Genomic DNA, 16,734 nt, shown 5'->3' with positions numbered 1-16,734 from the left:
GGACATTCACGAGCAGACCTCTGCCGTCCCCAAGGCGGTACCCAAGGCGGTGCCCGAGGTGGTGCCCGATGCTGTTCCAGTGACCGAGGTGGTGTCCGATGCCGAAGCGGTGCCCGAGGCTGTTCCTGAGGCCGAGGTGGTGCCCGATGCCGAGGCGGTGCTCGAGTCTGTTCCTGAGGCCGAGGCGGTGCTCGATGCTGTTCCGGAGGCCGAGTCGGTGCCAGATGCGGTTCCGGAGGCCGAGGCGGTGCCCGAGGCCGTTCCCGATGCAGTGCCCGAGACCGCACCCAAGGCCGTTACAGAGGCGGTGCCTGAGGCCATTCCCGATGCAGTGTCCGAGGTCGCTCCCGATGCCTCGACGAAGGCGGTGCCCGAGACTGTTCCAGAGACAGTGCCCGAAGCCAAGGCGCCTCAGGTCTTCACAGACAGTCCAGAGTCGGGTCAGGTTCCGGTGGACTCTCCGGAGTTGGGTCAGGTTCCGGTGGACTATCCGGAGTTGAGTCAGGTTCCGGTGGACCCTCCGGAGCCAAGTCAAGTCACTGGGTGGTCCGTGGCTCCGTCCTGGGGGACTCCGGCCTCAACCACGGGGGCGTGTGGGTCATCTGCTCCGCTCTGGGGGACTCCGACGTCGACCACGAGGACGTGGTGGTCGTCCGCTCCGCCCTGGGGGACTCTGGCGGCGACCACGAGGACGTGGTGGTCTTCCGCTCCGCCCTGGAGGGCTCTGGCTCTGACCACACGGATATGGTGGTCATCTGCTCCGCCCTGGGGGACTCTGGCGGCGACCACAAGGACGTGGTGATCTTCCGCTCCACCCTGGAGGTCACTGGCTTTGACCACACGGCTGTGGTGGTCCTCTGCTCCGCCCTGGTGGGCGCTTCAACATGCCCTTCTTGGACTTCTGTCTGGTGTTCTTGGTTTCTGTTTTGTTGCCCAGGTCAAGTCACTGGGTGGTCTGCGGCTCCGTTCTGGGGGACTCCTGTCTCAACCACGGGGGCGTGGTGGTCTTCCGCTCTGCCCTGGAGGGCTCTGACTTTGACCACAAGGCCGTGGTGGTCTTCCGCTCCGCCCTGGAGGGCTCTGGCTTTAACCACAAGGCTGTGGTGGCCTTCTGATCCGCCCTGGGGGGCTTCCGCCCTGACCACAAAGATGCGGTGGTCATCCGCTCCGCCCTGGGGGACTCTGGCGGCGACCACGAGGACGTGGTGGTCATCCGCTCCGCCCTGGGGGACTCTGGCGGCGACCACGAGGACGTGGTGGTCTTCTGCTCTGCCCTGGGGGGCTTCCGCCCTGACCACACAGTTGTTGTGGTCTTCTGCTCCATCCTGGAGGGCTCTGGCTTTGACCACACGGATGTGGTGGTCCTCTGCTCCGCCCTGGTGGGCGCCTCAACATGCCCTCCTTGGACTTCTGTTTTGTGTATTTGAGTTCTGTTATGTTCCCGTCTGTTCCCCTTAGTTTGTCTGGCCCTCCATCCCTCCCCCTGAACCTCCTCCGGTCCTCCTCCCTCCTGGTCTCTGTGTTGTGTCTTGTCTTGGAGCTTCTGGGAGCCGCTCCGTAGAGGGGGGGTACTGTCACAGTGTCTGGGTTGTGTTCCATGGGGTTCCACTAGATGTCCTCCTTTCTCACGGTGTCTGTCACCAGATCACTTCCTGTTCCCTTATTTGGTTACCTTCCTCCTTGTTGTGTAATTGATTGTTTCCCCACCTGTCTCCTGTTTCCTCATTATCCTTCTGTGTATAAATACCCAGTCTGTCTTAGTCTGTGTTACGGAGTCCTTGTTTAATGTTGAAAGTTATTCATGTCCGTCGCTTCTTGCCTTGCCGTGTCTTGTTTTCATGTGTATTGGATATTCTGGTTTTGACCCTGCCTGGACTGTTTACCCGATTGGATTACCCCTATTAAACTTACATACCTGCACTTTGTTCTCTCGCTTCGTTCCTGCAACGCCGAACGTGACAACATTAGATCGCAAACAGAAGTTATTTAACCCTTGTGCACTGTTCGATTTCTGTGTACACCCTTTATGGAGCGGGTCAAATTGACCCTAATTGGATTCAATACAATTCCTCAAAAATCACACTATGAAAAACAACAAAAATTCAGGTACAAACTGAAAACTTTTATTATCAACATTTGTCAAATATTCCCCCAAAAATATATCTGAAGGTATGATTTAATGAAAATGTTTTTTAACCAATTTTTAAAGATATTTTGTTTTGACAGAATTTTAAATAAACAGTATGCTGACTTGTTTTGCATATAAATTTTTTTTTTCTTAGAACATCATAACTGAACAATTAAATGTAGCTGTATAATACAAATAAATATTTATTTTCTTCAGTTGGCTGTTTTGTAAACTCATTTCATTAAGTCATGAAGTTACTTTTGACATGATGAGAACACAGCAAATGTGTGCTTTTGGCATTTGAATTTCTTGCACTTCACACACATGGTGCTGGTTTTGCTGTTGCGCTTGAATGGGCACACCTCACATCTCTTCCGTTTGTTTTTTCCCTATCATCTGTGTTCACTCCTTTATTTTCTGTGGGTCTGACTCCAGATGCACGTTTCTGCCTTTCATGTTCAGAATCTCTTTGGGTAGCTCAGGTTTGTCATTTGTAATTTGCCATTAATTTTGAACACAATGATTTATCTTTTTGAAGTGTGTTTGGTTAGGGTTAGAGCACTTTTAGATACACTTACACTTTAGAACTGGAGTTGATGCCCTGACATACAGAAATGTTTATGTTTTTATTTTGTGTCTGTACAGTTTCTTTTGAATGGCTGTCTATGAGGGTCAAACTGACCCAAGAACATCACACATGTAATATTAATTTTGCGTGTATATGTAAAAAAACCCAGCATGTTGAAACTTTGAGAAAAAGTCACTAAATATCAAGAAAAAAAATATAGGTTAACCAGTATTTCCTACAACTAGAAAATCGAAACGGGTCAAATTGACCCGCAACATAACACAAGGGTTAAAACACGTGCTGCTGTCTGAAAATGAATTAAGCTGAAATGTTTTTAAATGTCTTTGATGCTGATGTTAACTGATAGCTTATTTATTAAATAATCCACAGCGCTGACCAATATAGTACTCGTACATAATACTAATTTCATATCTGAACAACTATGTAGCTGTAATAACTAAAATACCTCTGCATGTACACACATATGTAATTATTAGCTCTTAATGAATGTATGTGCACAAATAACCTGCTTTGCTGGACTCTGCCTGAAGACATTGTACAGATATAGTACAGAGTAATGTTTCATGTAGCAACAATCAAACAGCTACATACATTTGCGGAGTGAAGCTGTCCAGGAGAACAGAACACCACCACCTCTTGATCATGTCATCCTGAAAAATAATAATAATAATAATATTCACACAAAAATCATGCATGTTTGTTCAAATAACTTGACAAATGTAATGGCATACCTCTGTAAAATCAAACCTAAGAACTAAAGCCATGTACAGTGTACTGTTACAATCCACAAAGAACAATAAAATGAGCAATTTATAACAATTATTAACAATAATTATTCAAATTGAACTTACCATGGATAAATAAATGATCGAACATTGCATTTCATATTATAAGATATTTACACAACCACTTTTACTCACCTCATGCAAACGTTAATACTCTGCTGCTGCAGTTGCCACCGTTCTGATTGTTTCAACGCAAACTGCCCCCTGCTGGCTCGGAGCAAAATGACAAAGGCGGGGAAAACAAATATGGGCGGGGCGACACGTGTCGCTCCGCCTCGAAGGGTCGCCCCGCCCCATCGACCAGACTGCACTCTGGGGTTACTCCACTTTTCGCTGTGGGGCACAGATGACAACTTTCGCGTCCGGTGTAGACACACAGAAAGTGACTGCTCTATTTACAAACAAGTTCTAAAAAAAAAAAAAAAAAAAAAAAATCTAAACCAGTAGCATAACGAGATGGAAATATAAACTAGAAAATATATTAACAGGTCCTCCGTCCATGAAACTGACTCACTGCTGAGCTGGCAGTTTTAATCTGAACAGCTCTTAAAGCTGAGTGGATGGTAGATGCATGATGGGCTAGTAGCCTATTAAAAAAAAATAATAATAATTAATAACAGTACTGTTTTTTTTTTTAATCATCTTGTTGCAGTTATAAATTTGACTGCTAAATGAATGATAAAGAACTATATTAAAACATGTTTTGTAAAATTTCTTCGTCATTTGAATATTGATTTAAAAATCGGTTTAAATCATAAATCAGATTTAAAAAAATTATAAATAAATAAAATAAAAGTAAAAAAAAACTGGATTTTTTTTTAGGCCATATGATATTACCCTACTTTAAAAGCAAGTAAAGAAGGTTCCCTTTAAAATCACTTAAGTTGTCAATTACTAAAGCTTTTTTTTTTTTTACATCGTGTGAATGTTGTTGATTATAATGAGAGAACTTGAGTTTAATCGTGAGGACGTTTTATTAATTCTTTAGAGTTTCAAAGATTTAATCGTGCCAGTTTAGTTTTATTCGTTTATTGTTTTAGGCAAATTATGCCTAAATAATGGGAACGAAATTATACAGTGCTTCACATTTAAAAATGCAACAATTTCTTAATCAGTTTACAGACAAATGTCTTTTCCCCAATAAGTTATACAGATTAGTCAAAATAAAGGACAGGTAACGAATAACAGAAATGCATGTTATTTTATTAAAGGAAAAAATATATTTATATTTAAAATATAAATTAAAATATAGGCATGATATATTAAAATATTGACATTTTGCATATTAATCCATGTAGCCTACCCCCCTACAATAGGCTACCACTTTTAATACTCTGATGCAAAGTAAACCACAATTTCTTTTGAATAATATAAAGCATAATTAATATAATATAAATAATACTGCACACCTTTTAAATGTGTCAAATCTAAAATATGGTTTAATACCATGTAGCTTAGAAAATATAAGCACAGACTCAGGCACAGGCTTGACATTTATCCTGCTTGAATTCGTTCTAAGAAATGCATATAACTTCATAAATACCAAACTTTCATCTGTGAATATTAAATATTAAATATATCAAATATTTAAACTATAGTGTTTTTCTTTCATTTTCCGTGATTGAAACCGTCAAGTGTAACACATCAGCGAGGCAAAACTGACGTCTATTAGCGAAAATGTGCTTTGATGCGCTTTTTTGATAACTTGTGGTTAAAGCGCCACTCAGCGGTCAAAAGCGGTCACGGCGCGGCGGCGGTATCCGCAGTGGTAAAAGTCACCGACTATCTTCAAGAGCAAAGTCAAGGCACCATTGATCTTCATGGGCAAAGTCAAGTCCCCGTTGGTCTTCATGAGCAGAGTCAAGTCACCATTGATCTTCCTGAATCCAGTTAAAACACCACCACCAACCCAAATTTCCCACCAGTCCTTTTAGAGGTCATGTGGTGAACTTGCAAGCGCTGATCCCGGAGGAGGCAGACCCAGCCCTGTTGCTGCTCTTTCTAGTACATGTGCTCCGAACCTACGTAGACAGAACTCAGTGCCTCAGGACCTCAGACCAGCTCTTGGTTACAGAGGCCAGCAGAAGTTAAATGCTGTCTCCAAGAAGAGTTTATCCCTCTGGTTACTGGATGCTATTGTCCTGGCTAATCAAGCTCAAGACCTGCCATGCCCCTAGGGATGAGAGCTCACTCAACTAGGAGTATAACGTCCTCCTGGGCGCTGGCGCATGGTGCCTCATTAACAGACATCTGTAGAGCTGTGGGCTGGGTGGCACCTAACACATTTGCAAGATTTTATCATCTCCGTGTAGAGCCTGTGTGTATTCCCATAGTGAGTCTCTTGGGTGTATTTCCTTTGGCAAGCAACTTGCAAGCTCTGTCATCGAAGCTTCCACCCTGCGGGCTGTGTACCTCATGTTCATGTATATCACTACCACTTGGTTGATACCTGCCTTAATAAGTACTCCTACAAGCAGGCAACCTGCTAGTGTACATCCAGCTGAAATATGCTACCCAGTGCATTCTGTGTCAGTTATAGGCCCTCACTCGTGCTGGCCTGACGACAGGGTGCTCTCACTCAAACGGGTCAATGGAAGACATATTGTAAGGGACCCCATTCATCAGTCTCTTTCTGATGTAACATCGAACGTGAGCAACTGAAAGGGCAACATCTAGCTTATGTATGTAACCTTTGTATGTATGTTCCCTGAAGGAGGGAATGGAGACTAGTGCTGGGCGATACAGTCATTTTTCAAATCGTCATATCGTTAGCCTGTGAGATCAGCGATACACAATATTATTGTGCATGGGTGGAGCAAGAGAGAAAGACTCTTTTTTTCTTGTCAGGGCATAACTGTTTGGTGTTTTACACAATGCAGGTGCATGAGAGAGAGCCTGTGGAATCACCAAAAATCGTATACTGTGTACCATTAGATTGTTTTTCTACCACTCTAAGGTGATTGGGTTCTTAGGCGAGACCCCATTCGTCAGTCTCTTTCTGACGAGATGTCTCTATTTCCTCCTTCTGGTAACGAGGGTTACATGCGTATCCTAGACTTTAACATAAGTAACCGAGACGGTATTTCATGGTATTCTTTCATGTGTTTTTTTATTTTTTATATTTTCTTCTATTAATATAGTCCAAACTTCCTTGCACAAGTAAATACTTATTTTAATTCATAATTGCTTTATAGTCAAGAGCTATTAAAATCATAAAAAACTGAAGAAAGCAGGTTAATAATATGGCCATTAATAAAGAGTTCATCATTGTATATCCCACATGAGGTTATCAAAACTTTTTAATGAGATAACAGAGTACCACAGTGAGATGTGAACCCTTAACATTCATGTTTTATGCAGATATCTACTCATGAGAAACATGAGACAATGCATACAGTGCTCTCAGATATTATTTTCTATTTACAGAGTGTATGTTATTACTTATTTTACCCTGTTTAGATTGGCCGGCTGTAATATCACTGATCGGAGCTGTGAAATTTTGGCTTCAACTCTAAAATCATCAGACTCCACCCTGAGAGAGCTGGACCTGAGTCACAATGACCTGCAGGATTCAGGAGTGGGGCTGCTCTGTGCTGGACTAAAGACCTGTCAACTCAGCATACTGAGGTATTTAATGGGGTATTTAATTGTTCTGTGTAAAATATACATGTATACTCACAGGCCACTTCAGGTAAACCTGCTTCATACGTCATTAATGCAAATGTATAATCAGGCAATCAAATGAAAGCATACATTTCGAAATGTAGAACCAATTTTCAAAATTTAAACCAAGCATCAAATTGTGGAAGCAAGACTATTTAAGTGATTTTAAATGTAGCATGATTGTCAGTGCAGGGCATGCTGGAGTATTTCAAAAACGACTGATCTCTGCATTTTCATGAAAAACCTCATGAAAAATCTCAATTGTTTTCAGAAAAGGATCTGGGGGGAAATAAAAACAGTGTATATATATACATATATAAAAATATATATAAACGCAGTTATGGCCAAAACTATCGGCACCCTTGGTAAATATGATCAAAGGTGGCTGTGAATATTAATCTGCATTATTAATCCTTTTGATCTTTTATTAAAAAAATATCACAAAAATCTAAACTTCCATTGGATGTTAAGAATTTAAAATGGGGGAAAATATTATTATGAAATGAAAGTTTTTTTTCCTCAAATACGTTGGACACAATTATTGGCACCCCTAGAAATTATTTTGAGTAAAATATTTCTGAAGAATATTCCCATTCATATTCACAATTTAGAACACTACAGGGTGATTATGATAATGAAATTATCCAGCCATGTTTCACAGAAATATAAATAGGAGGGAAAACAAAGTCCAAATTCCATTAATCATCAATCACAATGAGAAAACCAAAGTATATATTTCTGATGTGCAGCAAAATTTAATGGAGCTTCCCAAATTAGTGAAGTGGCTTAAAGAAAAGAGTTAGAGCACAGAGTATTGTATCCAAGCATGTTTACAGAAAGTTGAGTGGAAAGAAAAAGTCTGGAAGACAAAGATGCACAACCAACCAAGATAACTGCAGCTTTAGAGGATTGTCAAGCAAAATTGATTCAAGAATTTGAGCAATCTTCACAAGGAATGAGGCTGGGGTCAAGGCATCAAGAGCCACCACACACAGACATGTCAACTGGGCTGCAATGTCATCTGCTGGTGTTGTTTCATTGTGTATTTTGAAACAAAAGTCACTGCACCTGTTTACCAAGATATTTTGGAGAACTTCATGCTTCCTTCTGCTGGAAAGCTTTTTGAAGAAGCTAATTGGCACCTGCCCACACTGCAAACTTACAAGACCTGAACCCAGAGGGAAATGAGAAACAAGAGACCAAAAAATGCAAATAAGCTAAAGTCCACTGTCAAAGAAACCTAGGCTTCGATACCAACTCAGCAGTGCTACAAACAGATAACCTCCATGCCATGCCGAATTGAGGCAGTAATTAAAGCAAAAAGAACCATTACCAAGTATTGAGTACATGTACAGTAAATAAATATATTTTCCAGAAGGAAAGCATTTTTCAAGATAAATTTAGATGTCTTTCCAAAAAACACACTTAGAAACTCAAAAAGGATACCAAAGAACCAAATTATATAAGGAGCCCATATAATCACATAAGAAAGAAAAAAAATATCAGAATTTTATAGTATGTGTACAGTGCAACACAAAGAGCTTTTTTACATTTCAGAGAAGTAAAGTTGTGTAACCAACATGTCAGATTATATCAATGAACAGGAGGAAAAATATCTACTGGTTCTGAGCTCACCAAATATCTATACATTTCTGTACAACATTTGGAGTCTCAGGTTTGGGATCACACTAAACACAGAATAAAAAATAAAAAAATGTGTCCATAAAATGTGTCTGCACTTGTACTAAATCCAGATCTCAGTTTAATCACTAACTGCTTGAATAAGGCACATACACAGAAATCAGGTTAATAATATGGTCATTAATAAAGAGTTCATCATTGTATATCCCACGTGAGGTTATCGAAACTTTTAAATGAGATAACAGAGTACCACAGTGAGATGTGAACCCTTAACATTCATGTTTTATGCAGATATCTACTCATGAGAAACATGAGACAATGCATACAGTGCTCTCAGATATTATTTTCTATTTACAGAGTGTATGTTATTACTTATTTTACCCTGTTTAGATTGGCCGGCTGTAATATCACTGATCGGAGCTGTGAAATTTTGGCTTCAACTCTAAAATCATCAGACTCCACCCTGAGAGAGCTGGACCTGAGTCACAATGACCTGCAGGATTCAGGAGTGGGGCTGCTCTGTGCTGGACTAAAGACCTGTCAACTCAGCATACTGAGGTATTTAATGGGGTATTTAATAGTTCTGTGTAAAATATACATGTATACTCACAGGCCACTTTAGGTAAACCTGCTTCATACATCATTAATATTATAGTATGTGTACAGTGCAACACAAAGAGCTTTTTACATTTGAGAAGTAAAGTTGTGTAACCAACACATCAGATTATATCAATGAACAGGAGGACAAATATCTACTGGGTCTGAGCTCACCAAATATCTATAAATTTCTGTTACAGTATTTGGAGTCTCAGGTTCGGGATCTCACACTAAACACAGAATAAAAAAAAAAATATGTGTCCATAAAATGTGTCTGCACCTGTACTAAATCCAGATCCCAGTTTAATCACTAACTGCTTGAATATGGCACATACACAGAAATCATTTTTAAAGTGCACTTTTTGTATTCATTTTTTTTTTCTTTTTTATACTGCACTGCAATATGTTTGAAACCCTTTCAAATAATAATAAAAAAAAGTTTTGTTGATCACATTTCAACCACTGATCAGTAAAGCTGTCAGTTAACATTTGAATTAAATATAGAGAAAATCAAAATAAATTACAACCAAAATTTGTGGATGAGTACCAAAGTCCTGAATTAAGTAGGAATGTTTTCGGCTCAGTTCAGTCAATGTGTGTATAGCACTATTCGGACGGGACTAGTTTTCTAAACTACGTTTGAGTTTCGATTCTTACCACCTGACGTCTGTGATTTTCATGTACCAATTCGGACGGGACTAACATCTCCGTGTTTTTTACAGAGGTGGGAGGGTCTGTTTTTTTGGCAAACGTGAATTACCGTAGAAGCTCTTACCGTGCGCATGTTTGATATATTTGCTTACCGGCAAAGAAATCATAATTAAAAAATAATAAAATCAAGAGCAAGATCATGTAAACTGTTAATATCGGCTATAGTAATATCAGCATCAGGTAAGATTACTCACGTTCATTTATGCACTCAGTTACATAATGTTTTAATTACATATATGAAAATTAAACATACGGTAAGTTTAGCCTACTACACACACAAAAAAAGGAAAACAAGTTAAACTAAAGGAACGACACATTAACATGGTTTTGCTATACTAGCCATTTAGTATTTATTGTGTAATGATACTAATGGCAATTGTTCTGAATGAATGCAATGCACGCATACAGAGCGCTTGATCTCTATGACGCCAGATGCACAAATCAGACCCTCATACCTCGGTAATAAACATTTTGGTCCCGTCCGAATTGGTACATGAAAATCGCAGACGTCAGGTGGTAAGAATCGAAACTCAAACGTAGTTTAGAAAACTAGTCCCGTCCGAATAGGGCTTTTGCCGTAAGGAACGATGAAGAAACTTTTCCTTCCTTGCGAACGATCCGTAGTGAAATCCAACTCGTTTCTCCACTCATGGCACGAATCAAAAAAGACCAAGACGTGATGAATCAGTCCGATCTCATCAAGAACACACGGCATCCAATGATTACTAATGCAAAAAAACAGTTCAGGCATATATTTAAAGAAAAAAAATGCGAGGATGGAAAAGATTAAGTATCAGCCGAAATGCGGCTCATATCCAGGGGGCAAGGAACTCGACCGGAAGTTGAAGTTGGGTGGGGGCTGCCATCTTTTAGCAGAACTTCACTTGCGTTAGCATTCCCATTGACTCCCATTCAATTTGGCGTCACTTTGACAGCGAATAACTTTACATCTGAGGCGTTTAAAGACTCCGTTTGTCCATTATTTATTTCTAAAGATACACGACAATGTATAAAGGGCTCCATTACCTTCTATGTTACATTATGGCCCCGTATAAACAGTTTTTGTAAAAAATAGGCTAACGATTGCGTCATAACCACTCGTCTCTCTGTCGCATTACCGTACAGACAGGAGGAGAAGCTCGCAGGCAATTAACTTAACATGGCGTACTGGCGTTACATTTTAAAATACTATACAAAATAATTCATCAGAATACTTACTCCTACTCACTGACGACAAAGAACTCCCCGCTCAAGCTCGCCGTCTCTGCAAGATTAACGATGGCAGTTTGCACGCAGAGCCACTTAGAAGATTTACATCTGTCAGACAGGTTGCTGACGTCGTCAAGCTTCGTTTGAGTCTAAGCGTCAGAAACGGAAGTGCTTAAAAACACTAAAAATGGGCTTCACTTGTCTCAATTGAGTTTCAATGGGGTCGCTGTGTCCATTTCTTTTACTGTCTATGCTCATATCTCTCTCACCATGAGCTGGCGCGCGAGTGATGTCAGCCAAAACTTCATTAACTTCACTTAACATTGATAACTTAAATTTTACAACATTAATTTCTCCACAATAACTGTATAAACATGTTAACAATACTAGTAATATCATGAAAACAATTTACATTTGTCCACTTCGAGAACAGAATTAATCATCTACATCATCTTACATTAATAAACAAACATACTTGACAGATATGCGGAATTAAGAATAATTGTGATTTACCTTATGCAACAAAAGAGTTCAGGCATATATTTAAAGAAAGAAAATGCAAGGATGGAAAAGATTAAGCAGCTCATATCTCTCTCACCACAAGCTGGTGCGCGAGTGACGTCAGCAACCATTGACGCACTGGTTTAATAATTCTGTTACAAAAAAATAAAGTATATAAAACAAAATATGTACACTTTACATGCCTGAACGTTATGCATTAAGCAAGAAAATAAAAATGCATACATGGAAAAATAAAATTCTCAATTATCAGAAATATTAAATATTTGTGTCAATCAATCCATCAACTCAATTATTTGAGTGGGTTACAGTTGCAATTACGAAAAGGACCACATGGAGATGCCAAAAAACCTAAACCAACCGCCTGCTGACTGCATCTACTACAGTACAAGGTGCCCTTCAGTATAAGTATAACTAAACACAGCAATATAAACATGGCAAATCAAACATTATTGTGTATGTGTGTGGAAACAAAATGTGAATGTACGGAAATGTCTGTGCCTGTGCATAAATACATGTACGATAAATTTACGATCAGTGTGTCAATAGCACTCATTCAAGCATTATTATAACAGAGTCACACATAGTTACTGTAGCCTACTGTATAACTTCTGTATGCAACCGCAATCTTGCTTACCTTGACTGCAGTTTTCATCCATCAACTCTTTACTAGCAAGACTGGTTATCCAGTTGAGAAATAATAGTTTGCATCTCATCTGGCCATACAGAGGTGGGATGTGTTGAATCTGTTGAATCACAGAATATGACAGAACTTGTTTTTTAAAGTGAAACACACTGAAATGAATAATTCACTGAAAATGCAATACAAGTCTCTGTTCTCTCTGCAATCTCTGATGTAGACATCCTAGTTTCCTGTTTATTAACGCGGTTTTGGACAGACTGTTTTAATGCATTCACTCCTTTCCTGGAGTTTAGCGGCTTAAAATGATTTGATCACAAGCAGAGTGCCACATCCCCCCATGAACTGTTGGTATAAGTGGCAGTGGGTGGTAATAGACTAGAAATGTACAGTTCCTCTTCAGGAACTCGAGCTGCATTGAGAACTCTTTGGGGAACGCCTCCAGCGTTACGCCAAGTAACGTGTAATCAGTCCAATGGATGGGCGAGACATCATAGGCGGGTGACGTCAGAGACCAGAAAGTATAAAAGCACAAGCGGTGAAGCTGGCAACCAGCCTTCTGTTTTTAGCAACCGCTCTGTGTGTGTCAGTCACTATCTGTTTGTGAGTTTTATTTATTTGTCCACTGATAAACTATATTTATCAAAGCTTCAATCAAGAGAAATTTTGGGCGAGAGCAGGCAGTGTTCAGTCTGTCTGTTTTCCCTGCTTGAGAGTAAAGCGCAAAGTATCAGCTTTCGAGGGACTTGACGGCTGCAATGCGAGCATTTTGATTCACTCTCAAAAGGCTCTCTTTGAGGATGGAGCCTTCACTGGCGTTTCTCTCTATGTCACCCCCGATTTGCCGAGGCAGAGCGGTGGTTATGCTCGCGGGTTTCACTTTTGGATCCGCTGGAAGGAATGTAGACAGAAAGGCCTTATCTTCTTCCTTAACCACCAGATACGGCATCCGCTCTCAGGGGTTTGGAAGCCTGCGTTTGCTGTACTTTCTCCCCAGTGAGAGGGCGCAACGCGCTACCTGTCTTTCTCTGAGGAGATTGATGTGGAAGGCGTTGATGAGCTCGCCAGTTGCACAAGCATTAGTTGCACAAGGACCAGTTACACAAGCATATTATGCCTAATATTATAATAAGCAGCATTAATGAGGAGTGGCGCTCGCTCAGTCAGCTCTCAGGCGGCTGATTGTACTTTTTTAGCTGTTGAGTGCTCCATGCATGCAATCTTGCGGTTACAGTTGTGCTGCTGCTGAGGCTCGGCAACAACCACGATAGTGGGAATTGCACATGATCTGGCTTACTGGTTGGAGACGGCTCGTCCTATCTCCATCTGTGTTCACTAGATCTAGAGCTTGTTCTCGAGGCTTGGAAGCCCATGCAGTGGTTTCTTCATTCTCTGAGGCAGAGCTCGCTGCTGATGCATGCTCTCTTGGTGTGCACGCTCCGAGGAGTATGTCCGTGCATGTGATCTTGAGGTTGCGGTTGTGCTGCTGCTCAGGCACGTTGACAACCACGATTGTGGGAATCGCACATGATCTGGCGAATGGGTTGGAGACGGTTTGTCCTATTTCCACCTGTATTCATTAGATCTAGAGCTCTTCCTCGGGGCTTGGAAGCCCGCGCTGCACTTTCTTCACCCTCTGAGGCAGAGCTTGCTGCAGCATTCATCTTTCTCTGAGTGGCAAAAATATTAAATAAATAAAAAGACATGCGCACTGCCGAGGCAAAGTGTGTATTACATTGTTTCGTTTTGATGTGTTTTTCTAAACCAGACAGTGTTGACTATTCTGGTTGTTGACTACATTTAATTCTGAGGAATAAAATGACATATTTATCTGACTATGTGCAGTTAGATGTACAGTGGTCTTGGGTGAGAACACATGTTTTCCTCACTTCCTCTGAGGTTGAGGCGGTCAGGGGCTGCTGGGCGGAGCAGTCCAAAACATGTTCCACTTTTGTACTCCATAGACACTAGAGTCAGAGTTGCGATCCCAGGCTGAAGGCTTCTAGTGGAAAGTGGTTGTGCAGACCGCCGTTTTCGCCATAATGTCCTGACAACTAACGGCAAGGAATTTTTGAGGACCAGCTCCCTCTGGGGAGAGCGGTGTACACTGCATTACACAATGCCTGTCTCTCCTCGGTGCCCTCAGGAGATCGTTCTGCCAAACTGCCGGTGTTCAAGGGCGCATCAGTCTCTGGCGAATGCTTCTCTCAGTCACCGCCTGGAAACATAATGCTGCTAAGAGGCTCGGTACCTCTACAGAGGTCTCTAGAGCAGGTAGTACTGTCGTCCCCTGCTGGTCCGCCACTTCTGGGCACCGAGCTAGTGGCTCTAGGCACACCAGAGGCCAGTCTCGCAAGACTGGTTACCTTAGGAGGTCACACAGCTGTGTGGGAGCCCCTGCCAAGTGTGCTTCATGGGTTCTTGCCCCGAGCAGGTTCCAGTCTAGTGTCTGAGGTCTGAGGTCAGGTCACCGCATTACATGGTGCACATCTCTCCCCAGTGCCCTCAGGAGATAGATCTGCCAACCCTACCGGTATTTCAGGGTGCACCAGGTCATTGTAGCAATATGGCCTGTGAAGGTTAACCTGTTAGCCAGCACCCCGATGCGGGAGTCCCCAACGCCCCTAAACTCGCACGTGTCAGTTTTTACGAATAGATTAAATGAAACGAGACAAATTTAATCTTAACAAACGATATATCATTATAAAGATCTAAGCCTCAAGCTTCAACGATGGTTTGCTGTTTTTCAATGGAAAACTTATAAAGACTGTATTTGCTAAATTTGTGTAAGCAGTACACATAAAAACATGAATAATGGAAATGCAGTACATACCAGATTCATCGTAATAATGAGTCACATCCACAGCTGTAAATCCTGGTTTTGTTAGGAAGGTAAGGGTCCACTGAACGACATCTCATGGTGCACGTTTAGTCCAACATAGCAATACCATTGTAATATTGATCATAATTCCTTTTTTATGTTTCAGTTCTTCAGCGACAGAACTGTTTGTGTCAATTATGGAATAACTCATGCTAAGAAACTGCATCTTGGTAGTAAAAAAAAACGGCATGGTTTTGCAGCGTACAGTGTCACAAACAGAATGAGATGATCCACCGGAAAAAAAGTTAATGAAAGATAGGCGAAAGATAGTGTATTTGAATTTCTGGCGCACTGTCATGGCGGCTAATGTCGCGCTCTGACGCACCTGTCAGCTGATGGAGGCAGAACTTATAGCGATCGCCTTTTTCTTTGTTTGTTTTATGTGGCGAGTGGGGCGGGGCCGAGAGGCGTGGGAACGAGGAGTGAGGCCAGGTGTAGTGATTGAAGATGAGCTGCACCTGAGCCCCACCGCCGTATTGAGTCCCACGTAAGAGATGGAAGGATATAAAACTGGAGCGACGACCGTGAAGGACAAGAGAGAGCACCAGGCCTGGGACATTATTTTATTCGAGCTGGCGAGGTATGTGCCGCCAGGGACGCTCGAGGCGGTGGGCTGGAGCGAGTTGCCGGGGACAGGCAAAGTATCAGTATCAGCTCGCTGCCAGCCGCCCACGATATGGAGGGGCGGCTGCCGTCCGTGAGGGAGCGGAGGAGTCGGCGCCGTTCGCCAGGGGGCCGGAGCCTGCTGCCTCCATGATGGAATCCGGAGGGGCAGGGAACGGGGGACTCCTGCCGCTGCCCAAAACCGGAGGAGCCGTCGCCGTCCATCGGGCGGCGGAGGAGTGTCGCACCGTCCACCGAGGGCCATCCAGTGCCACCGCCAGGCACCGCGGGGGAGATCACCCAGCCGGTGGAGGGCCGAGCAGCAGTGCGTCTGGGAACCGGAATTATTTTTTTTTTTCTCTCCCTCTCTCGTCTCTGTCGCTCCTCCTTCCATCTCCTTTTCTCTCGCCTCGTCTGTCCTACCCCCAGGTCCCCGTGAGCGCCCCGAGTAGAGCGCAGTCTCGAGGGTACCCCCCGGCCTGCGAGGGGCGATGGGGGTATGTGGCGAGTGGGGCGGGGCCGAGAGGCGTGGGAACGAGGAGTGAGGCCAGGTGTAGTGATTGAAGATGAGCTGCACCTGAGCCCCACCGCCGTATTGAGTCCCACGTAGGAGATGGAAGGATATAAAACTGGAGCGATGACCGTGAAGGACGAGAGAGGACCAGGCCTGGGACATTATTTTATGTTTGCTTTTCTGTTTTGTGTTTATTTTTCAATTATTAAAGTTCATTTTGATTGTGCGCCGGTTCCCGCCTCCTTCTTCCCGAT

General features: G+C 42.5%; 1 protein-coding gene across 14 annotated transcripts in view; it reads left to right on the top strand.

The window, feature by feature from the left end:
* Positions 1-16,734, top strand: part of LOC127944770 (NACHT, LRR and PYD domains-containing protein 12) — a 108,871-nt gene that overhangs the window by 52,035 nt on the left and 40,102 nt on the right. For 12 of the 14 annotated variants that reach the window (XM_052541022.1, XM_052541037.1, XM_052541029.1 and 9 more), the window contains 2 exons: positions 6,962-7,129; positions 9,197-9,364. In XM_052541022.1, coding sequence (XP_052396982.1) covers positions 6,962-7,129; positions 9,197-9,364 — 336 coding nt within the window. The remainder of the gene's footprint in view (positions 1-6,961; positions 7,130-9,196; positions 9,365-16,734) is intronic. The other 2 variants (XM_052541087.1, XM_052541080.1) reach the window with 2 other exon arrangements.

This window comes from Carassius gibelio, chromosome A3, assembly GCF_023724105.1.
Source record: "Carassius gibelio isolate Cgi1373 ecotype wild population from Czech Republic chromosome A3, carGib1.2-hapl.c, whole genome shotgun sequence".
NCBI classification, from domain to species: Eukaryota; Metazoa; Chordata; class Actinopteri; order Cypriniformes; family Cyprinidae; genus Carassius; species Carassius gibelio.
Note: the sequence above shows the minus strand (reverse complement) of the source record. Positions and strands in the feature narration are given on the sequence as shown.